Below are 24,798 nucleotides of genomic sequence, written 5' to 3' on the forward strand. Positions count from 1 at the left end.
TTAGTGAGACCTTATTTAAAAAAAAATTAAAACATAAGAGTTAGAGGTGTAGTTCAGAGGTAGAATGCCCCCAGGTTCATGGTTGATTCTACAATATCACACATACACACACACACACACACACACACACACACACACACACATGAAACTGGCCATCGAGTGTTACTAATGAGTATTTCTGAGGCAATTGTGAATACCCAAAATCTAGAATGCCAGCAGTTTCTTAGGGTTCTTTATTTCCCTATCACTAGCATTTCCAACATTAAGAATTGGCTCACTTTTGGGGACCATTTTTTTCTTCTCACAAAGAAGCTATTTTGAACACTTAATAACCATGACTGGGATTGCCCCCCAAAAGAACAATAGCATCATATTAAGATTCAGATGCAAAGTAGTCAACTAAGTTTACTTACTCGCTCTTACCGTCAGCCTTCTGCCTCAAAACCCAAATCCATGCCAGTGAAGCAACGTCAGTGCTTATAGCCATGGGTTTACAGGTTTGCTGATTAGCAGTCAAGATATAAGAATGTTAAAGCTACAAAAGTCAAGGCCTGGTAATTATGGAGTTATAAGCTCATAACTGGGCTCCCGAATAACAATAAGAAAATTAATATTAAATAACTTGCCTGATACCACCCTGATAATTCATTGGAAACTGTTTAAATTATTTTCAACATATTAGCTTGTATTTTAAAAACATTTTCAAATGCAAACTTTGAATTGAGAAATGTTTTTTTATTAAATCTATTAGTCTAACTCATTTAATCCAAAATTTTCTCAAAAAAAATATCTGACAGCAGGAATCTGATATTGAAGAAATATGGGCCCATTTTAAGAGAGCTAACCTAAGAATAATTGGAATAGAGGAGGGAAAAGAAAGTGAAACCAAAGGGATCAACAATCTCTTCAAGGAAGTAATAGCAGAAAATTTTCCAAACATAGAACAAGAGGTTGATACACAGATCCAGGAAACTTATAGAACTCCCTTTAGACAGGATCGGAGAAGAGGATCCCCACGCCACATAATTGTCAAAATGACCAATGTGGAAGCCAAGCAGAGAATCTTAAAGGCAACAAAAACAAAGGGCCAAGTGACATTCAGAGGCAAACCAATTAGAATCACTCCAGACTTCCCAAACCAAGTCATGAGAGCCAGAAGGGCTTGGAGTAACATATTCCAAACTCTGAAAGAAAACAACTTCCAGCCAAAAATTTCCTACCCAGCAATACTTTCTGTCAAATTAGATGGAGAAATAAGAAGCTTTCATGACAAACAGAAACTGAAGGAATTTATGTCTTCAAAACCAGCACTAGAGAAAATACTCAAAGAGATTAACTACAAAGAAGAAATAGGTAACACACACCAGAATCAGAGAAACAAGAGTTTCCATCCAACAGACAACTAAGACTGGTTATCTGTGGAGATTCATTATTTATGTTAGTCTTTTACCTATCTCTAAATTGTATTGTTTGCCTTTATTGTTGTTAATTTTTAGGATTTCTAGTTGGAATATTAATATACCTTCAGATATAGCATTTGGAAATATTTTTTCCCATTCTATTAGTAACTGTTAACTCTGTTTACATTGTCTTTGGATATACAATTTTTTTTTAATTTTTTAGGGAGTTTGTATACTCTTCTGTTGCCTGTGCCATTGAAATCATATCCAAGAAATCACTGCCAATTTCAATGTTGTGAGGTTTTATGACCCAGATTTTCTCCCAAAAGTTTATAGTCTTAAGATTTATATTTAGGTCTTTTTATCTATTTTGAGTTAATATTTGTATATGGGATTAGGTAAGGGTCCAACTTTATTCTTTTCCATGTAATTATTATGTTTCAACAATATTTAGTTAAAAGATTATTATTTCCACCACCAAATGTTTGTGGAAACCTTGTCAAAAATAACTTGACAATATAGGGAAGAATTTAGCTCTAGGCTTTTATTTAACTCCAATGATTTATATATCTGCCTTTAGAATAGTACTACACTGTTTCAATTATTGTAGCTTTATATTGTTTGAAATCAGAAAATATATATCTTCTGGCTTTGTTCTTTTTCAAGATCGTTTTGGGTATCTAGAGTCCATTTTCCATATTAGGATAGATTTTTTTTTTCTGAAAAATAAATATATAAATATATGATAGTTTCACCTAAAAAAATAGAAAAAAAATTCTCTGGTAAGAAAGAAAGTAAAAAGAAATATTGAAATGTTATCTTTAAGTCATCAAAAGCTTGGTATCAGACAAATGAAACTGTTATGTGAGATTATCATTTTTAATTTTGGATAAATTGCTATAATACTAGATGGCAACCACTAAGCCAAACATGGGAGGGAGGGATGGGGAGAGAATGGGGTGGGGATCGGTTGGGGGCTGACTGGGCGATGTGTGCATGTATGTCTACAAAAGTTTGTATCCCACTATGATGTATGAATACAGTGCACCAATAAAAAAAATAATAAAAAAAACAAAAAAAACAAAATTATCTCATCCATATAGATTAGATAAACACAGATTTTACTATAATAAAAATTAAACTAAGTCTCAATGGAGAGAATATAACAGAAGAGTATTGAAATAAGTCATTTAGCAAAAAACATTTGAAATATCTTTACTTTAAAAATTTTGTAAGTAATATGTATGAAAGGAAATATATGTAAGTAGTATGTGTATAAATAAAATATCTTTGTTATCATATAGGAATTAGTTAAATGCTGAACATAAAAAGGTTCTCTCAGAGCGACAACTTCATCTCTATTTTCTTTCTCAGGGTTTTGGAAATCCATCTGGCGAATATTGGTTGGGGAATGAGTTTATTTTTGCTATAACCAGTCAGCGGCAGTACACATTAAGGATCGAGTTAATGGACTGGGAAGGAAACCGAGCTTACTCACAGTATGACAGATTCCACATAGGAAACGAGAAGCAAAACTATAGGTAAGTCATCTTTCAGTGTAGTGGTCCAGTACCTTTGACCTCACCACTTAGGAATTTTAAGAGAAAAGGGTGAAAAAAAAGAAAGAAAATTATCTTTCAAAGTAAAAGCCACGTTGTTTAGGCCTATGACAAAAAAATGCAAAAGAACAAAGAAGGAAAGGAAGGAAGAAAGGGAGAAGGAAGCAAGGAAGGAAGAGGAGGAGGAAGAGGAGGAGGAGGAGGAGGAGAAGAAAAGGAAGGAAAGAAGGAAGGAAGGAAGGAAGGAAGGAAGGAAGGAAGGAAGGAAGGAAAGAAGGAAGGGAAAGGAAAAGGTCTGAAAAGACTTCTTAAAAGCTTTAAAGTTTAGTTTCATACACCTACTGCTTTTGATTTGGCTCAAACTTTAGAGGATGATGAATTAAATCAAGCATAACATGTTGTTTTTGTGTTGTTGTTATTTCTATGAAGACACAGTAGATGCAGACAAAAGAATATGTCTACATAACAGAAATGTCTACAGAAATGTCTACAACTTAGTGGCTTTAAATAATTTCTCCTTTCTAATAAAAAATTTTCTAGTTCTGCCTTCTTTATCTTTCTTGTTATTATTCTTTAAAATTATCTTAGAGGCAAAAAGAGGAAAACTTATTTTTTAATAATTTGCATTAAAGAGAAGATGCATGATTAAGAGTGTTTTTTGTAAATAATGTAAAAGACATAAATAAGTCCAAATAATAGTCAAATTATATACTTAATTTTGAATGTTTCTGACTTTTTTAAGTGAGCAGCTTATACGCTAGAAAAAAAGTCAAACATATGGCTAAAGAAATAATGTAATTTGGTGAATTTTTTCTGTGAATATTTATTGTGATACTTCTATTTCGGGAAATCTATTAGGCACTGGTCACCTGGTAGTCAGTGATCAGTTATACAGACCTCGCAGTCAAACTTTGTTACTAACCAGGTCTTAAAATACCAGATGGCATTCCTTGAGAACAGGGAAAATATTTCAGATACTTTTCTATCACTACCCAGTAATGCAGTATTTGGCACTAATTATTAAGTAGGTTATTAATGTGTGCCATAGTTTCATAATTAGTAAATTGGAAATGTAATGATTTTTTAAACTCTCATTACTTGACTACTCTATATTTGTCTTAGAAATACTGCACACATTATACACATTGCTTGAAGCTAGTTTGCAGTGATGGCAACCAAAGCTGTGTGATTTTTCCCAACCAGTGTAACTATTTCTTTGTAGTTCAATTGTTTCTATTTATTTATCTTTTTAATACATAACGTTCTTTAGGAATTTAAATCTGCATCTTTTTTATGGCATGCCTCATTTTAATAAATTACATATAAATTGTATCCTTGGAGACATAATAATCATTTCCTTAACAAATACTGATGATGTCACCACAGCAGAGATGAGAAATAGACCTAAAGTGTGGATGGTCTGGGTGGGGAAGAGGTCGTGGGGGATGGTATACTTAATGGCAAATCAAAAAAACAAAGAAGAGACATTTATAAAATTCAGTGGACTGTTAGAAGAAATGTTTCCAAGGAGGTCAATATTTTGAGAGTTTTATAACAAGTAAAACCACTGTAAAACATCAGGGGTACACTTATGTAAATGTTTTGACCTGAAACTTGAAACTCTATGAAACTTGGCTAATGTCAGACAGTTTGACAATGGAACTAGCAAAAAATTGGTTTGGTCTTTTCTAGACTCCTGAAGAATTTGCTTTGGTTCCTTTCCAAAATGTCTCTCACTTCTCCATAGGTGGTTGTGTGGGTATGTGGGTAAATGTTCTCGCACACATATGTGTGAGGCTGTTCAGTGTTAGGGGGGCAGAAAGTGTTTGGCAGGTTTAGAAGAACAAATCTGCTATAGGCTTCAGGTGTGTGGTGCGAATGCCATTCTGGCATCTGCAGGAGAAGGAAGCACTGGTCTCCTCTCTGAGGAGCCTCACCGCTGTCACTGGGTATGTCTCCTCCCTTCAAGGTCTGTGATTCCGTATCCTCACCCATATGAGATATGGCCTATGATCAAAAATAAGTCTTCCTAGTTGGGGTGAAACATGTGATCTGTAATCACTTTTCTTTCTGGAGAGATTTGTGCGCCTTAAAAATCAGAAACATAAACCAGACATGGTGGCACAAGCTTGTAATCCCAGCATTTGGGAGGCTGAGACAGGAGGATCGCGGTTCGCCAACAGCCTCAGATACTTACTGAGGCCCTCTGCAACTTAGTGAGACCCTGTTTCAAAATAAAGAATAAAAAATAGGTCTGAAGGTGTAACTTGGAGGTTGAATGCCCCTGGGTTCAAATGCCAGTACTTAAAATAAATTACAGAAACATAAAGCTAGAAATAACTTAATAATTTAATTCCATATCTCTGGCTTTAGGAGAAAGAAAGCTGAGGTCCAGAAATAGACAATTCTCAATGAATGAGAATTATTGCTTATTCCTATCCAGTTCAGTGTGGTTTCTGTTGCTGTGCTGTTGTAATAGAGTGGATGGTACTGGTCCACTCCTGCAGGATCTACAGTCATCATTTTCTCATGTGATTAAGTCTAGTGTTCCCACTGGCACCAAATGGGAAATGAGCGCTCAAAGATACGTAATGCCTACTCTCATGAAGATTAATCATATGATAGAATGGTATTATATTACTCTTTGAGTGGGAGAGAAGCGTTAGAAGGGAGCTGATCTTTGAGGCTTCCCTCTCTGCTGTATCATCACTGCTTCTCCCAGCCAGTCACACCACCTGTGGCCTCCAGGTAGAGCTCCAGTTGCCCATGTCATCACTCAGATGTGCTTTCCTTCCATTTATTTCTCACCCTTCTAAACCCCTGCGTGATAATTTAATCAAATTATTAGCACTAAGATTTTATATTTGGTAAACAATTCTTACACTCTAGTCAATTCTCATAGTTCCTTTTGAAGTGGTATTATTTTAAAGGTGAGAAGATGGGTGCAGCGGCACACAACTGTCATCCCAGCTGCTTGAGATTAAATTCAAACAAAAATTTAAAGTCAGGAAATTCATGCTAGATTTTTGTTTTATATTTTTATACTTTCCAACTTGTCAACTCAGAAGGGTTTTTTTTAGATTTTTGGTTTAAAAATATTCTCTTAGAAACGTCATTGTGAATATTCTATCAGCTATCATCATGATAAATGGACCCAATTTTTTTCAAAAAGAAAACATTTTCTCATGTTCTTAACACATACTGATTAAAAGTAAATGTTGTGAATGGATAGATGAGCTTACAAGTGTGTGTGTGTGTGTGTGTGTGTGTGTGTGTGTTTGTATAATACACATATTTTCTTTTTATCCTCCAAGGAAACTTGAAATGACTTTCTCAGATAGAAAGTAAAATTTATTGCACCCAAGAGAATATGAATAAGAAAAAATAATAATGTAAGAGTGTCCCGATAAACATATCATGTGAAATAGCACGCAGTCAACATGAGGCTATTAAATACCTCCCCTGGAGAGGTGGGGTTCTGCAGATCCTCGTCAGCTAACACCCAGACCATTATGGGCCCTTCTTGCCCCTAGTCTTGATATGCTCAAATATTTCTTTCACACTATTTCTGGGATGATTTCTCCAACAATCAGACTTTGTCTTTCATCTCCTTCATAGATTTGGACAATGTTCAAATATCTACAAGTTAAAGCTGGCCACAAAGATGCTGTATGATCTAACCACTGTCTAGTGATCGGCGATTGCTGTCATGTTCTCCCTCCAAACTTACTCAGCCAGATACCTCTTTATTGTTATGTTCTGGTAACAGCCTGAAATTGCCCTAATCCCTTCATGTCTCTGCTCACACAATACCCTTGCCCTACACATATAAACCTAACATTATCATGTGGATATGTCTTACATTTTTGTGATTTTCTTATTCCAGAATTTTTTTTTATTTTTTTCTATGATAGATGTTGTGAGGTGTCAACCCATTGTCTCCCTTCAGAACTGAACCATTCTGAGGGTAGACAGTTTGAAACTGAAGTTCCCTCTCTAGATCTTGCTTGTGACTGAGGAGATTCACCTTAGCCAATGTCACTCTTCCTCTATGCAGACATATTACATCCAAAGAGTGGTTGATGCAAAAGTTCCCCAGTTGAGGACAATTCTTAAGGGTCATTCCAGGCCTAGAATTCAATTTGATTAGCTGGGCTCTTCACATACCCCAACTGTTTGTGAGCACTCCTTCGCTCTCTACTTAGTCCTGCCAAATCACAAAAGTTGTCACCTCTAAGGCACCCTAACACTTACTTTCCAGAAAAGCACATTATTTAATTATCAGGCCAACTTGGGTTTTGTGCTCCATGGATCCATAACATTCTGTGAATAGTTATCTAGTTTATGACTTATACTGGTTAGCCAAATGTCTAAGAGTTGCTCACTAATATTGGATGCATATATACTATAAGCACTGGATGTCTTATTTTCAAGAAAACTGAGACTTATATAATATTTTTCATAAGGTCGCAGCCACTAATATGACTAGAAGTTAAAACTTTAACATTGGCCTCATAATTATACACCCACCATACATATGGCTATTCCCCAATAAAGAAAAATTATTAAATTATTAGCTAAGTTTTTGAATTAATTAAACCTCTAAGCACATATTCTAAGACAGAATATATCTTTTTATCCCCATTTTGTCTTTAATTAATGAACATCTATATACTCATTGCCTTATATCTCTAGTTCTTAAATTTCTGTCCATATAAATTAAGTATTTGTTAAGCTCCTTACAGCTCCAAAATCGTTTTCTAGACTAGAGCTACCTTGATATATTCATTTCTATTTTTTGCTTCTGAACTTTTTAATATACATTGTCTCTGATAAATGCTCAAGAGTTTCATGATTTTAGGGAATACAGCAACCTTTACTTCTCCTAAGTATCTGCTTGCCCAAAAACATAAGAGTTGGGAAACAAGTATACAATCACAATCACAACAAACACAGCTGTGTTCACTGTGGGGTTGAAGAGATGTTGTGGTCTACTGGAAAAAGCTCTGGAATAAAAGTCAGAGATGCAAAGGCTTCGAAGAAATCTGACTTTATGATTTGTAAGCACAACATGGCTGTATCAGTCATATTAATAAAAGGAAACAAGCGAGGCATAGTAGTGCATGCTTGTAATCCCAGCATTCGAGAGGCTGAGACCAGAGGATCATGGTTCACAGACAGCCTCAGCTACTTAGTGAGGCACTCTGCAACTCAGTGAGACCTTATTTCAAAATAAAGAATTAAAAATAGTGCAGGGTGCATAGCTCGGAGGGCGAATGGCCCTGGGTTCTATCCCCAGACCTGCAAAAAAACAGATAAATAAATAAATTCAGGCAAACAGGGCCATGATGAGTATTAGGAAAATTAGATTGAAAGAAATGCTTAAAACCTGGCACATGGGACACCCTACAGCTCACAGGGAAATCTGAGAAACTAAGAACATTTAGTCACCAAAATGGGACCATGAAAGGGGAGGTCTGTGCAGAGCTGCCACCTTGGTGTACCTGTGTTTGTTTAGTCCAGAGTCTTGTGGTGTGTCTGGAGCTGTGGTGTGTCAGCTTCAGGGTACCAATGTGGAAACTTCCAGGCACCAGCCTCAGATCATCATCGAAGATGATATCTGATGATATCCTAAGATCTGGGCCACTACTTTACGTCCACCTCCCAGATCTCACACAAAGGCTTCTTTTGGCCCAGCTCTTATTTAGAACTGTACAAGGAAAAGAATTCTGGGGCAGGAGTTCCCAGTGACTTGGGTGGACAGTAGCACACCTTAGTCATACAAGTTGGTTCACCTATTATATTTAGACCTCAATTTTAGTATATTTAAGTGGAAATGATATCCTGTCATCAGAAAGAGTATGCAGATACTTAATATTCAGTGAAGAATACCACACAAATATAAAAAAATGTTTTGTTTTTTTAATTCAGTTTTGTCATACCAAAATCATTTATTATTTATTAATTAAAAATTATAATGAAGTCAAGTACAATGATGCACTTCTGTCATCTCAGTGCTTGGTAGACTGAGATAGGATAATCACAGGTCCAAGGCCAGTGCATGGTAAATTAGTGAGTCCCTGTTTTAGAAAGGAAGGAAGGGAGGGAGGGAGGGAGGGAGGGAGGGAGGGAGGGAGAAAGGAATTGTGGGTATAACTCAGTGGTAGAATAACCCTGGGTTAAATACCCAGTACCCCTCCAGAAAATTCTAATGAAATATTTTATATTGAAGTCCTTTCAGTTACCCCTCAAATATTTTTTTCTTGGTATTTATCTATTTAGATTGAGGCTTCAAACCAAGACCATTCATTGTATTTGTAACAAAGTTTCTTTAGTCATTTTTTACTTAAACCAGATTACCATGTACCCTCAAATTAATTAAAATATTGTCAGTATTATTATTCAAATGATTAGTTAATACACAATTATTAAAAAATTTTGAGATAAAACCAGTTTTCCTCAGAATTTTTTTATTTATCTGATTATATTTTCCTGCTAAGATTCACATTAAATCTTTTTGAAATTAATACATTATAAATGATGTATACCTTTCTATTTTCTGATATCCAAAGTTGCAAAAGGTCAATTCTTCTCCAATTTGATTGCATTAAGTTTAATTCACTTGCTAAGGTTTTGGTTGTGTTTTTCCAATCAAATAGACACTTTCTGAAAGAAAATTTATGAAGGTATTCACAATGTAAACATATAAAGGTGATCGATTTTGATGTGGTTGTAGGAACATACCCTTTGATCCTCCTCTTGCTGGACTCTCAAATATTAGTAAAGCAGTTCACAAGCTACTGCATTATATTATTATAACTATAAAAGCAGTATTTACCAATTGGAAATAGATTCAGTATTATTTTAAGAAATGAAACTGCATAAAATTTCTAGCCTAATGTAAGAAAAATATAATCATTAGTAAATCACTCTTCTAAAACCTTGGGAACAGGTTTTTTTCTTAAAGTTAGTTCATTATGTTTTTTACAGTATTAATTTGTAAATCCTATTAATTAGTAATAACAGATAGTAGATGAGCCCCTCTTTTAACCAACAGAAAATGTCAATTAATACATCTGAATAATAATGCACAATAATTTATAATGCTATTCTTATAATTAATAATCTGGCTATAATATTTCTAACATACCCCTGAGGGTAGTCATGTTTTGTTCTTATTTTTAGTCATGTTTTTATTATGAATAATATTATTAGGTTAGAAATCAAAAATATTCCACATGGAGAGATCAGTAGAACATTGGCTAGAATATATTTTAAAAGATTAAAAATAGCTTGGTCATTACATATATTCTTGCATAAGATTTATTTTTAGCCAAAATATTTAATAAGAAGTAGTCTGATGTAATGTATAAAACATATGTGCATGTGCAAATGTGTCACTTTGAATCTCACTGTTGTATAATAGGCCAATAAAAATTTTAAAATAAACTAAAATAAATAAATATCATAGAATATATATATATATATATATATATATATATATATATATATTCAGAATTCAAAGACATGAACTGTAGACTTGTCTGCAGTTCCTTTTCTGAATGACCTTGTACAAATTATTTCACTTTTCCAAGTCAGATTCTCAAGAGTAAAATCAGAAGGTAAGGCTGAAGTTCCTTCCAATTCCACAACCTCCCCCTTACTTCTCTTTTTTTTTAATCATTGACATACTCTCTTGACCTGCATGTATTCAAGGACAAAACAAACTCATGTGGATTGAAAAGAATTCCCTAGAGCCTCTCATGTAAATTTGAGCCCTGCATTTTTGCAGGCACTAGAAAACTTGTTTTCTTTTTTTAGTGAAGTGTTTTTCATTTTTCTGATCCTCTGGGCTACATGGTCCTGGCTGGAACCAGTAGCAGATGTGTTGAAATACTAAGAGAAAACTTATTATTTTTGCAACAGTTCTGGAATAAAGATGGTAGAAAAATATATATGAATAATCTCTTGGCAGCTTCTGCCGTCTTAAATCTCTGGCATAGGTTTTCAGGCTCAGGGTTTTGAGCAGCTTTCTTTGAGTTGGTGAATGATTTCTCCTATTTGATGGGTATATTACTTTTATTTAGACTGTTATTTTGTCGTGGTTAACTTCTGAAACTTAGAAGGAATTGTTTTAGATTAAATTTTAGATTTAAAAATGTATACTTTGTACTTCTTGACTGAGATGAAATACTGACAAGAAAACACTTTCTAGACCTTCAAAGGCAGGGAAGAAGCAGGAGCTAACAAAATCACTTTTTTACTTCTTCCAGTCTTCAAAATGTCTGAAAAAAAATCTCATTATTTTGATGTAGATTGCTGTCAGTCTCTAGAGTCTTAAATGTTTCTAAGCCAACAAAAACAAACGTCCCAGTGCTCTTAGGTCTAAGGATTCCAGAGGATTTTTGATACAGAATGAGTAACTCTAGGTCTCAGAAAACTGCTGTGCTAGAAAGTTACAGGTGGACAAAGGTTGCTAAAACCAGCCAGCACTACTAGCACTACCTGTATAAAACAGTCTGTGATTCACCGCTCTGGGTCCCCCTAGTGCTGTCCACCACCATGATAGAGCATTAGTGTTCACACAAGTATGCACATATGCATGAATAGAAATTAGGGAGAGTGGAGAGGAGATAGCCTAAGGAGCCCTGACCAATTTGTGGAGATTAGGTAGGTTAGGTTAGGTGTGCTACTTAAGAAGTAGCATAAATGGAAAATGAGCAAGCTGGAATCAATTGGGAATATTTCAGAGTGGAGCACAGAGGAGGGAGTAGCAGCCAGATGTGGTGGCGTATGCCTAGGAGGCTGAGACAGGAGGAGTGGCAGCCTCAGCAATTTAGGGAGATCCTGTTTCAAAATTTAAAAATAAGATAAAATAAAAAGGACTGGGGATATGACCTAGAGGTATAATAATCCTGGGTTCAATCTTGAGGACAAAATAAACAAAACCAAAAAAGAAGACAAGGAGGGAATTGCGTCTGTGTGGGCTCAGAATGAGGCACGGCATGTCTTATTAGGCAACCTGCAAGTAGTTAGGCATTGTTTAATCCAAGAGTGGAAGAGGACAGTGTCCAGTCACGATGCTGCGAGCAAAGGAGGCCAGAGCATGTGGAAGACTCAGGACTGGAATGAGTGAGGGCACTGTGGGTGGGCGGCCCCTCTGAAATGGCCTTCCCTACCTCTGGCTTTTCCCCTTCAATCTTCAATCACTCTGTTATTAAATATAAGTGATAAGAATGTGCAGGGCACTGTGGGTAAAACTTCACCCTCTAGCACTTCGCCCTTATCTTTCAAGAATTTGATCTCACTGTTTCACTTGATTGTCTTTATCCTCCAAGGTTCAGCTCAGGGTGGAGAGCCCTTCCTTTCAGCTTGGGCAAGGAGCCCTTCTAGGTGCTACCCTGTGTTACCTGCATATTTTTTTCAGAGGTCCTAGCACACTAGGTTATAATTGGCTGCTTCCTGTTATGTGCCTGTCACCATTGGGAGAGTGGGACCCTCTTCACAATGCTTGACAGGTGTCTGGAAAGTAAACACCTTCTAATAAATATATGAAAGCATATCAACAATGATTGTGTGTGTGTGTGTGTGTGTGTGTGTGTGTGTCATTCAAGAAACACAGAAGACCCGCACAGTGCAACAATTAATCTCCATGCCAGAAATTAGAGACTCGCGAGTCTAAGTGCCTCCTCTCCTAGGCTTATCATATAGAATGACAACATATGAAAGTCTCCATGTAAGATTATAATAAAATTCTATATCCTTTAGTTTTTTTAGATTGTTGCTTAAGTGAGATTTACTTGCCTGATCCATTCAGCTCTTTATTCAAAAGTGATATGTACGAAAGGATTTTTATATTCTATAATAACAAGGAAATAAATAAAATAGACACACAGCAAAATTTGCTTTTCCTTTAACTGGATATAGTTGTGCTTTTATATGCACAACTTTACTAAAGTTACTCTCTTAAAAGATGTTCTACTGCTTTAGAAATTCAAGTCCATACTCATTCAAGCCACCAAACATTTACTGTATTGTCAGTATTTTCCTGGCGCTGCACCAGTGGTCTCCAACCTTGTGTTCAGATAGTCACCAAGAATGCTTGCTTAAAGATATATGCTCTGAGTTCTTTATTGAGAGATTCTTATCTTGAGACAGGACCAAGATATCTCAGTCTTACTGAGCACATCAAGGAAAGGCTGATGCTGAAATAGCACCATAGTAACACTAAAAGGAGACACTATGGCTTTCACTCTTGGGGGATAATAATCTAGGAGAAGGAAGCGTACCTGGGAGCGTGGATTTAAACATTTCAGGTGAGGTGTGCTTTAGCATATCTGCTTGGTTTTTCATTTGTTTGATGCATTGTTTGATCACAGAATCATGGACTTTTAAACACATTTAAAGAAGTTGTGGAATGAAGAAATCCACAATTTTGTTTACATTTGTGATTTAACCCTTGGAAGAGTTGGCCGCCAAGGAAAACTGATCAGTTCTACTGGAGTGGAGAATGGGGGGCACAGTGGAGACTGAAGGGGCCAGGAAAGGGCCTGTGATCTGTGAAATATGACCAAGTGAACGTTCATGAGGAAAGTCAGGAGGAGGACGGTGGCAGAAAAGGCAGGGCACTTGAGATTAGAGCCAGAACAAGCCACGTGGACAAAACATAGAGGTAGAAGAAAGCATGCCTTATTCAGAGAACAGCAAAGATCCCGTTACGTAGGGCTTCATCTGTTACAGACAGCAGAGGGCCTAATCCATGATGAGGAGTTTGGACTCATACTAATTGTGAAGAGAAATAAGCACACTGATGATTTTGGTCAACACAGGAATCCACTTATGCACGTTGGGATCTTATTTACAGACCTCATAGTAACACATTGTCCAAGTATAACCAGAGAAAGTTTTTTTTTTTTTTTTGCAAGAAACCTTAAGTAATGCCTCTTAGTGATTTTTAACATTCTACCCACCCTCCCCCCTCTGTCCTCTCTTTAATGGATGCTGTAAAGAAAGTTTCTCCCTGCTCTTTAAACAGAATTAAAAATGAGAAAAAATCCCTACCTCCCTTCAGCTTGTTAGCACTAAAAAATACTAATTTAAGTTACAAATGTTACAAAGTTTTGCTTAATTTGGTATATAAAAAAGACAACCCACAAAGTCTCTCAGGTAACTGTTGGCCTTTTCTTTTAGTTACTAGAAGAAAGTCTACCTGGTGAGCCACCACTGAGAGCTGAATCTACTATTTACATGTGAACCCTATGGAATTGAAATATGTTTTAAAAACTGTATTCTGTAAAGGGCTCTTAATACCACATAATTCATTTTAACACTCAATTTTTATGTATCCTTAGAAAAGGAAAGAAATATCAGAAGAACCATTTTATTTTGAACTAAAACAGCCAATATTTATTTCTGAATTAAAAAAGTATACATTGTTATAGGTCTTATATAAAAATATATGCATTTTTTATTCTACAAAATAGAATATACTCATAGCACTATGTAAAGTCAACCTGGAATAATAGTATTCGTGTTTTCTGTTTTTTTTGGAGAAAGAGTTTATCGTGAGTTTTGAACACAGGCACATTTCATATCTGTAATTGAGAAACACTGAAAACCGTATTTTGCTTACATATTGAAGCAGGGGCCACTTATAAAAGTGTTCCTAGTGTCAAGAGTTTGAAAAGATGTAAATGGTCTTTATAATAAAATAAACTCATTCCGTCAAAGTTTATAAGTGAAGGGAAAGACATTTAAAATGTATGTCACCCACATTTAGATGAGCAATCAGTATGCAATGTGTGCATATATAGTATCTAATAAGTTCATATATAAAGCAATCATGTTAGAATCAGAAAATAAATGAAACTGAATTTTTCATTGTTTAAAGTTTTCATTGTTTAAAGTTCTCATTGTTTAAAGTTTTCTGTAACTCTGGGAATTTATCTTCCTTAGTTAGTAAGTGCAAATTCCCAGGACCACGTTTTTTCACACTGGTGCATCTTCTACTACACATATGCAAAGATAAATAACATACCGCCTCAGTGTACCGGGGCTTAGAAGCAAGTAATTATTTAATTATGTATTAGTAATTATGTATTAGTAATTATGCCTCTTGGCATGATATATACTACCTCAGTGCATCTAAGGCTTACAAAGCAAGCCTTAGCCAAATGCTGAGCTCATATAGATGTATCCTAATGATTTCCCAGTGACCTAATTCCTTCTGAGCAAAAATGACCCCAGTTAAGTAAGACTGAATGTGATAAAATCATCAGGAATCAAAAATGAAAATTAAATGATAGATTGACATAGGCAAACTTTCTAGCCTTCCCATGCCAATAATATCAATTGCAATTAAAGAAAGAAAACAAATGTGCTAGATTCAACCAATAAAACATCCTAGTACACAGCACAATATATGTATTCTCAGAAAATTAAAATATTGGACTTCCGGGAAGATGGCGACCGAGAGAAGCAGGGCTTAAGAGCCCCACTAACAACCAATCTCCATTACCACAAAATCAGCGCCTTTCATAGCCAGAAAACACCATCACCAGAGAAACAAAAAAATCACCAGGCTCCATAGAGAAAGTGGACTGAGAACAGAGCTCAGAGCCACAGAGGAGATACACCGGCCTCACGCCCGAGACCGCGGCAGCAGCACCATATGGCCGGCGGCAGCGGCGATTTCACCGGACGGCTACAGCAAGCTGAGGTGAGCCGCTGTGGAACAGCCAGGCGGGATTTCTCCCCGCAGGTAAAATCTAAAGCTCCCAGTGGCTGAGCTCAGCACACGCTGCAGGGATTCAGAGTGGAAATCAAAACCAAGAAGAAATACGCCAGCCTCACTGCCGAGGGTGTAGCAGCAGCGCCATATATTGCCACCGGCGGCAGCAGCAGAGAATTCACCGAATCCAGTACAGCTACATCTGCATACTCAAGAACAGTGAGTCAAATTGCGGGCCACAAAGGAGAAATCCCAGTACTGTACTCCCTGGGACTTGACCCAGTGGGGGAGTGGCGGTGGCAGAGATATCACACCATAGGAGAACATGCAACCTGGCACCCCCCACAGTCTAAAGCAGCCTCTATCGACTCTCTGGGTTGGAGACTCTGTGATACAACCCAGTAAAGGAGTAGTGGGGTCTGAGATACTACTGACTCGAGATCCAGAACACCTTAAGTGAAGTCATAGTGACCCAAGGGAAGAACCCAGAGAAGGCACAAACTTCCTAAATCATGGGAAAGAGGAATAATACTGGAGCAATGAATGCCCACAACCCCACAACATCACAACCCGATAAAACAGAAAATCAGAGATTTCTAGAAAATCAAATCGGGAAAATAACTGTAGAAATAATAGAGGTGCTTCGAAAAGAACTCAGAGAAAGCCAAAAAGAGATAAAGGATGCAATTAATGAAGTAAAGGCCTTAATTCAAAGTACAAACAACCAATTAGAACACATGGAGAACAGAATCTCGCTCTTAAAGATGATAATTCCAAAAATGAATGCATAGTTTCTAATCTAGAAAAAAATATCCGACAGCAGGAATCTGATATTGAAGAAATATGGGCCCATTTTAAGAGAGCTAACCTAAGAATAATTGGAATAGAGGAGGGAAAAGAAAGTGAAACCAAAGGGATCAACAATCTCTTCAAGGAAGTAATAGCAGAAAATTTTCCAAACAGAGCAAGAGGTTGATACACAGATCCAGGAAACTTATAGAACTCCCTTTAGACAGGATCAGAGAAGAGGATCCCCACGCCACATAATTGTCAAAATGACCAATGTGGAAGCCAAGCAGAGAATCTTAAAGGCAACAAAAACAAAGGGCCAAGTGACATTCAGAGGCAAACCAATTAGAATCACTCCAGACTTCCCAAACCAAGTCATGAGAGCCAGAAGGGCTTGGAGTAACATATTCCAAACTCTGAAAGAAAACAACTTCCAGCCAAAAATTTCCTACCCAGCAAAACTTTTTGTCAAATTAGATGGAGAAATAAGAAGCTTCCATGACAAACAGAAACTGAAGGAATTTATGTCTTCAAAACCAGCACTAGAGAAAATACTCAAAGAGATTAACTACAAAGAAGAAATAGGTAACACACACCAGAACCAGAGAAACAAGATTTTCCATCCAACAGACAACTAAGATTGGTTATCTGTGGAGATTTATTATTTATGTTAGTCTTTTACCTATCTCTAAATTGTATTGTTTGCCTTTATTGTTGTTAATTTTTAGGATTTCTAGTTGGAATATTAATATACCTTCAGATATAGCATTTGGAAATATTTTATCCCATTCTATTAGTAACTGTTAACTCTGTTTACATTGTCTTTGGATATACAATATTTTTTTTTTAGGCAGTTTGTATACTCTTCTGTTGCCTGTGCCATTGAAATCATATCCAAGAAATCACTGCCAATTTCAATGTTGTGAGGTTTTATGACCCAGATTTTCTCCCAAAAGTTTATAGTCTTAAGATTTATATTTAGGTCTTTTTATCTATTTTGAGTTAATATTTGTATATGGGATTAGGTAAGGGTCCAACTTTATTCTTTTCCATGTAATTATTATGTTTCAACAATATTTAGTTAAAAGATTATTATTTCCACCACCAAATGTTCGTGGAAACCTTGTCAAAAATAACTTGACAATATAGGGAAGAATTTAGCTCTAGGCTTTTATTTAACTCCAATGGTTTATATATCTGCCTTTAGAATAGTACTACACTGTTTCAATTATTGTAGCTCTATATGGTTTGAAATCAGAAAATATATATCTTCTAGCTTTGTTCTTTTTCAAGATCGTTTTGGGTATCTAGAGTCCATTTTCCATATTAGGATAGATTTTTTTCTGAAAAATATAAATATATGATAGTTTCACCTAAAAAAATAGAAAAAAATTCTCTGGTAAGAAAGAAAGTAAAAAGAAATATTGAAATGTTATCTTTATCAAAAGCTTGGTATCAGACAAATGAAACTGTTATGTGAGATTATCATTTTTAATTTTGGATAAATTGCTATAATACTAGCTGTCAACCACTAAGCCAAGCATGGGAGGGAGGGTTGCGGAGAGAATGGGGTGGGGATCGGGTGGGGGCTGACTGGGCGATGTGTGCATGTATGTCTACAAAAGTTTGTATCCCACTATGATGTATGAATACAGTGCACCAATTTAAAAAAAAAGAAAGAAAAAAATGAAAAAAAGAAAATTAAAATATTAATTTAATAAGGGACAAGACCGAGATTTAAATTAGAAGACTGTTGTTCGAGTCATCACCTTTCAAAATAATGTAGACCGTAAAGTAGGTAGTCAGTCAACAAAGCAAAAACACTCTTTGGCTTCTTGTTCTTGGAATTATAATATTATTATAATATACTTCTTACTCTATATAAAATAAGAAGGACTTTTTTTTGCAGTACTGCGGATGGAACCCAGGGGCATTCTACCTCCGAGCTACACCCCTAGCTTCATTTTTTATTCTTTATTTTGAAACAGGGTCTCACTGGGTTGCAAAGGGCCTCCCTAAAGTAGCCGAGGCTGGCCATGAACTGCTTTCCTGTCTTACCCTCCCAAATGCTGGGATTACAAGTGTGCACCACCACACCTGGCTAAGAAGGACTTTTGAATGATATGGGAATTATAGATTTGAGAATGTCAATGCTCTTTATCTTTACTTTCTCCAGCATGTTGTCTGTGTGCAAGCCTTAGTAAGCCAGGTCTGTCTCTCCGTCTCCCTTACTCTCAAAATACGTATATTTCTGTCAAGAACAGAAATCTCTATATTTAATTTAGACCAATTCACTCACAAACTCATGTCTACTGAGTATATTTGATAATTGTTGATTTATTAGGGGAGTGTCAGTTCTCTGTTTTACTTTTCACTAATATTTAAAGACAGTCTGTATTCAGCAGCCTTTTTAAGGGCTTTATATGTACTGCCTAATTTATAGTTATTTATTTATTTATTTTGGTGGTGCTGGGGGTGGAACCCAGAGGTTTTCTACCTCCGGGCTATATTCCCAGACCTATTTTATATTTTATTTGGAAACAGGGTCTCACTGTTCCTGAGAGCCTCACTAAGTAGCTGAGGCTGGCTTCGAACCTGTGCGATCCTCTTGTCTCAGCCTCCCAAGCACGGGGATTACAAGCATTGTGCACCAAGCCAGGCTGCATTGCCTAATTTAATCTCAATAGTATTTGAAGGACATTACTATTATTAGAGGCATTTTACAGATGAGGAAACTGAGAATCAGGAAGGATGACAGCTAGGTTTCAAACTTAGACAATTAGACAACGAACTCTGCTATGTTATGCTATCTTTCAAAATAACGGTGTACATGACACTGTTTTTTGCTTTTTGGAAGCTAATGATTTATTTATTTACTTACTTACTTAATAATTATTTTGTGAGGGGGGGAATGAAGGAAAGAACCAAGAGTTTTAGGTAATATCTTCATTCTCAGTTTTTTTTTTACTCATAATTATTTTGTATTAAACCACCTATCTCTGACTGATCTTTTCTTTCTTAAGGAATCTACAAGTCTTCATGATATTCTCAATTCTTATTTATATTATATGTTATCAATTCTTCTTTAAAACTTTTGCTTCTACTTATAGATTTGTATCTGCAAATATGAGTCATTGTCATACAATTGTCTGTCTTGGACATATATTCACTTCTTCATAAAGCCTGTGGTTCCTTCCTGCATTTTCCTCTAATTTTCTTACACAGGCATTAATAGGCTCTTTTAAACAATAATTATATTTACTTGTGGACAGCTGAGCAACAATGTATCGCCAACATGTGAAAAGCTTTGCCTGTCATGACACATACTTAATTAGAGTCCCCTCCAGCAGAGATGACAGTCCCGAGGTAGAGGTACAGTATTGGAAAACAAACCTTCTGAAACAGATTCAAAAGAATCAACGCCTGGTTTCCCAAAGAAGTTATCCAATAGAATGGGCCCTTTGATAGCTAGAGGTCTCTATAAATTTGATGGTCTGATTTCCCATTTGGATCAGTATTTATTTGAGTGGGTTGTTTTATGAGTTATTTCATTAAGCCTTTGTCTGTTGGCAGCAATAAACCAATCACACACTCATAGCTGTGCCCCGATGTGATTTGAACAGACCATTATGTCATTAACACTGGACAAATTTCAAATCAAGGAAAATAATGCCCAGGGGACTTGAATTCTAAAAGACAGTTGTATTATTAGTGTTACAATATTACTACATATAAACCATCTCTTACTGAACTCTTAGTTCATAAAGGAGTCAATAAATATTTGTTGAGTACTTGTTATGCACATAGTATATGTTAATACATGAACAATTCTTGTTAGGAGTTAATAGTTTGGCAAGGAAGATAAAGCACATATATAAATAATAACATTGCAATTTGTAAATGAGAGTACCACAAAAGAAGCAATTTGTTTGTGCAATTATGGTTTGAAGAAGAAGAGGGAAGATATCCTTTTTAAGATTTTGGCTTTGCTGAGCATGGTGGTGCATGCTTGTAATCTCAGCATTTAGGAGGCTGAGACAGAGGGTTGCAGTTCTCAGACCACATCAGCTACTACATAGTGAGACCATTTGTGACTCAGTGAGATTCTGTGTCAAAATAAAAAATAAAAAATATGGCTGGGGGTATAGCTCAGAGGTAGAAATGCCCCTGTGTTCTATCCCCAGTACCACACACACACAAAGTTTTGGACTGGACTGGCATTAAAAATATTTTATTTCAGAATTGTGAAAATAGGGAGAAAGAGATGACTTAGTAAAGATCTGGTTATTTATAAGCACAGGATATATATATATATATATATACACACACACATATATATGTATATATATACATATATATACACATACACACACATCTATTCACACACATATATATACACACATATATATTCAATATATATTCATTAATTCCTGAATGAATATAAATATATTTATATATTCACATATATGGACAATCCTAGATTAGAAGATAAAAATATCACCTTACAGATGTAATTGTAAAAGATTAAAATGTTTTAGAAATAATTTTAGTATATTAAGTCTAATAGGCGACTCAAGCCTCCCCTTATACTAAGACAAATTTAAATTCTTCTTTTAACCTCAAAACTTCCATTTAAATTCTTCTTTTAACCTCAAAACTTCCCAGTCTTAATAATTTTCATTGCAACATATTTACTCAAACTCTATGTGTGGGAATTTGGTGAGAACAAAGAATAGCAATCCAAATACTAATAGAAGAAAAAAGAAATGAAAATACCATCATAGATTGCTCGTATCTCTAATAAGTGCATTGTTTCCTTTTCACTTGATACTCCCAACACATGCTAATCTTTCCTTCACATTAGATAACCTCACGTTTTAAGTGTGTTATGAATTTCAAGACCCTTGATTGGAAATATTCTTATTATCCCTCTTTGAAAATCTGAACCCTCCACAACTTCCAAAGCACATCACCTCCACCAAACTTTGTGAACAGTTTAGAATTTGCCAAGTTTAAGCCTTACCTTTTCCACTGTGATACTAATTATTTGAAAACCTTCCAAAGAAATCTTCATAATGTCAAACAAATGCTTTTTCTTTTCACACATCTGCAATAAGATAAACACTGTTTTATCTCACTGTAAATTGACATAAGTACCATCTTCATTTTCATAAAAAAATGCCACCTGCATCCTTTAAACGCCATGCCAATAGACATGCTCTGACAGTGCACTTTGCTGTGGCACCTGCCCTTTCAGTCGGGTGCCCTGGAGTGCAATGGGACGGAGTAGGGGAGAGTGTTCAGAAAAGAGACTATCCTGGAGCAGCAACCAGGAGTCAAAGCCATGTCAGGAGACCCTGTCAATTGAGTCATTTCTACTGGGCTCTAAAGGAGAACCAAGGGGCCCATTTTGCATTTTCTTGAAGCCATTGTGAGAAAGACAAACTACTTCCATATGGTGGCAGTGAGAGCGCTCAGTGCCAAAATAAAAATCTGCTTAGTCTAGGAGCACCCAAGACCTGAAGTTCAGATATCTAAGAGTAGGTCTACTGTTTAAAAAAGTCGAGGCCAAACTTCATTTTATCACAGGTACAACTCCCCCTGCGTTGGATAATCAAAGAGACAGTGTCCCCCTGAATATAGTGGTGAAGTAAAAATGTGAAGACAGTGACCGTCTCTTAAGTCAACAAAATTAGTGAGAAGCTGGCTCCATGAGATAGGGCTGCCAATTTCAAAGCAGAGTTACAAAAGCTCTTGTGTGATATGCAGGGACATGCTAAAGCCTGTTCTTCCATAAGCAGATGAACTGTTATTCTACGCTCATTAAGTTTATGTCGATTTAGTTTTCCTAGATATTAAAATTTGTGAAAATGAAGGAAAGGAGTGACTATATTTTTCATCAAAGATGACTAGAGAACCATGACTGATTTTACTATGCCTCCATCTGACTCATTTTGTCATAAAATACTAAATTGAAAAAAATCTGAATGCTGACATTCTTTATAGCCACTGGCCCCAAAGTACTTGATTTTATTTATTTACTTATTTATTTTGTGGTACTGGAGATGGAACCCAGGGGCATTCCACCTCTGAGCCACATCCCCAGCCCTATTATTATTTATTTTGGAACAGGGTTTTACTAAATTGCAGAAGGCCTCACTAAGTAGCTGAGGCTAACAGAGAACTGTTATTCTCCTGTCTCAGCCTCCAAAGTACTTGGATTACCAGCATTCACCACCACGACCAACTTGAATTTTTTTATTAGGAAAAAGTACATTGAAAAGGATAAATGCCACAGTTCTACTTTGGCTGTTTTGGTCACATCTAATTGTATTCCATGGAGTATACTTGTTTGTCTGTATTGTTGGGTGTTTTCTTCCCACAGCTCCTTATTTTCCTAAGCCAGATGTTTTGTTGTGGAGAAACACTTCATTTTTATCTCCTCAAACATCGTCCTTCACACAAGGCACATCTACACTGGCCAAACACAGATATAAATATTCAGAGTTCCCGGGGTGGTATTTTGGAGAAAATATTCTCTAATGATTCACACTTCAAAGTTCCCTTTCACCATAGATGCAAAGCCAATTTTAGCCCATCTGCATATTGATTTTCTTTTGTAAAGTGAAGGTTCATTTGGAACAAGTGTTAACTGCATAGAAGACATGAGTAGCTAATTATACATAGGAACGTAAGAAATCAGTCAGAGCCACTATCAAGAGGAACCATCTGTGTTTGGTGTTAACCTAAATTAAAAGAAATTGTATGATCAAATTAGAAAAGTACTTGGATTAATAAGCACCCAGACCTTAGTTGACTTATATCAAATAACCAAGCAAAGGCACTCTCATATCTCCCAAGGTCAGTAATTTTTTGAAGATTTAAAGTTGTTTATTAAAAGATAGAAATACAGAAAATAGAAATACAGCCCTATGCCAAAATGGCATGGGGGGTGACTTGAAATGAATACACCCCAAGGTCAATAATTTTGACTCTGCTAGCTAAGAAAGAATAGGCCATTAATCTGTGCAGAGGGTCTCTTCTTGACTATAAGGTTTCTCCCAGAATCTTTGTGAGATTTTACAGCAGCACACTTGTCCTCCTTCATAAATGTCTTAAAACAGTGTTCAGAAAACATTAACTTTGTTAAATTTTATCTTTATCTCTCCATGCAAAAGAATACTGTCCAACGGGTGTCTGTTTTTTAGAACATAAGCCAGTCCTATGTGACTAAGGATAGAGTCAGGGAGGAGCTGAATGCCACTTTAAATCAATTATCAACTGTACTTGGGCTTCTACAGTGAAAAATTCATGATTTTTCAATGTGCTGGTCTTTTCTACATTTTAAATCATTTCAACCAATATGTCCCAATGACTGCATTGCACATCTCTGGACTCTTTCCCCTTCCTACTACTTTTCCTTTTTAATAATTTGTAATCTAGGCAGGGCCTTAAGTATTTATATATATTATTAGATTATGTCCTTCTTTTTCCAAAATACTTTTAGCTGATGGATTTATCTTACTGTGTTTTCATTTTATCTGTTTGCTGGTATCCGTTGTCTATACATACAATGTAAATAAGCCATTCAATAAAATGTAAAATCTAAGAGGAATTAAATTTTTCTCAAATTTCTCTGTATAATATATTGAACATATTTTTGTATTCTGATAAATAAGAATAAAGACATTACTGGCAATAAAATAATTAAGAAGGTGGGAGAGTAAACACACACAATTATACACATGTATGTATCTACACTATGTAGACATGCATACATAATTATTGAGTAGGTTGGGCATAAAAGTATATACCTAGCTAGCTGTCTTGAGTACTTAGCTAAATAATATGCAAAAGCTAAGAAAACATGGACTAGTTATATTTTGATTGTAATGATTACTGATATTGGAGTTTATTCTTCCTTTCTGTCTTGAGGCTACTAAAATGACATTGCTAAGCATGCTCATCATTCATTTATTCAATGAACTTTGAGACCCTTCTCTTTTTCTGTTTTTAGATTTTGGTGATTCATAGGTGGTAAGACACAGTTTATGGCTCAAAAGGCGTACAGTTTATTATGGGCTATAGATAATTAAAAAGAAAATAAGGGCAAGTAGATGTCATAAAGATGCCAATTAGACTGTCCAATTTGAAGTCATAATTGAAACAAATCTTAAATGATTAATAATACTTATCTTCTTTTCAAAGCTGGAAAGGAACCTCTAGGAGGAAAAGATAGAACATGTGCTTGGGAGGCAGAGACAGGAGGATCACGCAGGTTCGAAGCCAGCCGCGCAAGCTGGCTTAGGAGACCCTGTTT

The 24,798-nt window shown here is 35.9% G+C and overlaps 1 protein-coding gene across 1 annotated transcript in view; it reads left to right on the forward strand.

Moving 5' to 3' along the window:
• Positions 1-24,798, forward strand: part of ANGPT1 (angiopoietin 1) — a gene marked incomplete at both ends in the record, with an annotated part of 246,280 nt that overhangs the window by 204,855 nt on the left and 16,627 nt on the right. The window contains one exon of the mRNA XM_080693637.1: positions 2,775-2,941. Coding sequence (XP_080549763.1) covers positions 2,775-2,941 — 167 coding nt within the window. The remainder of the gene's footprint in view (positions 1-2,774; positions 2,942-24,798) is intronic.

The sequence above is a fragment of the Muscardinus avellanarius genome (genome assembly GCF_963383645.1).
Source record: "Muscardinus avellanarius genome assembly, chromosome: 4".
Lineage (NCBI taxonomy): Eukaryota > Metazoa > Chordata > Mammalia > Rodentia > Gliridae > Muscardinus > Muscardinus avellanarius.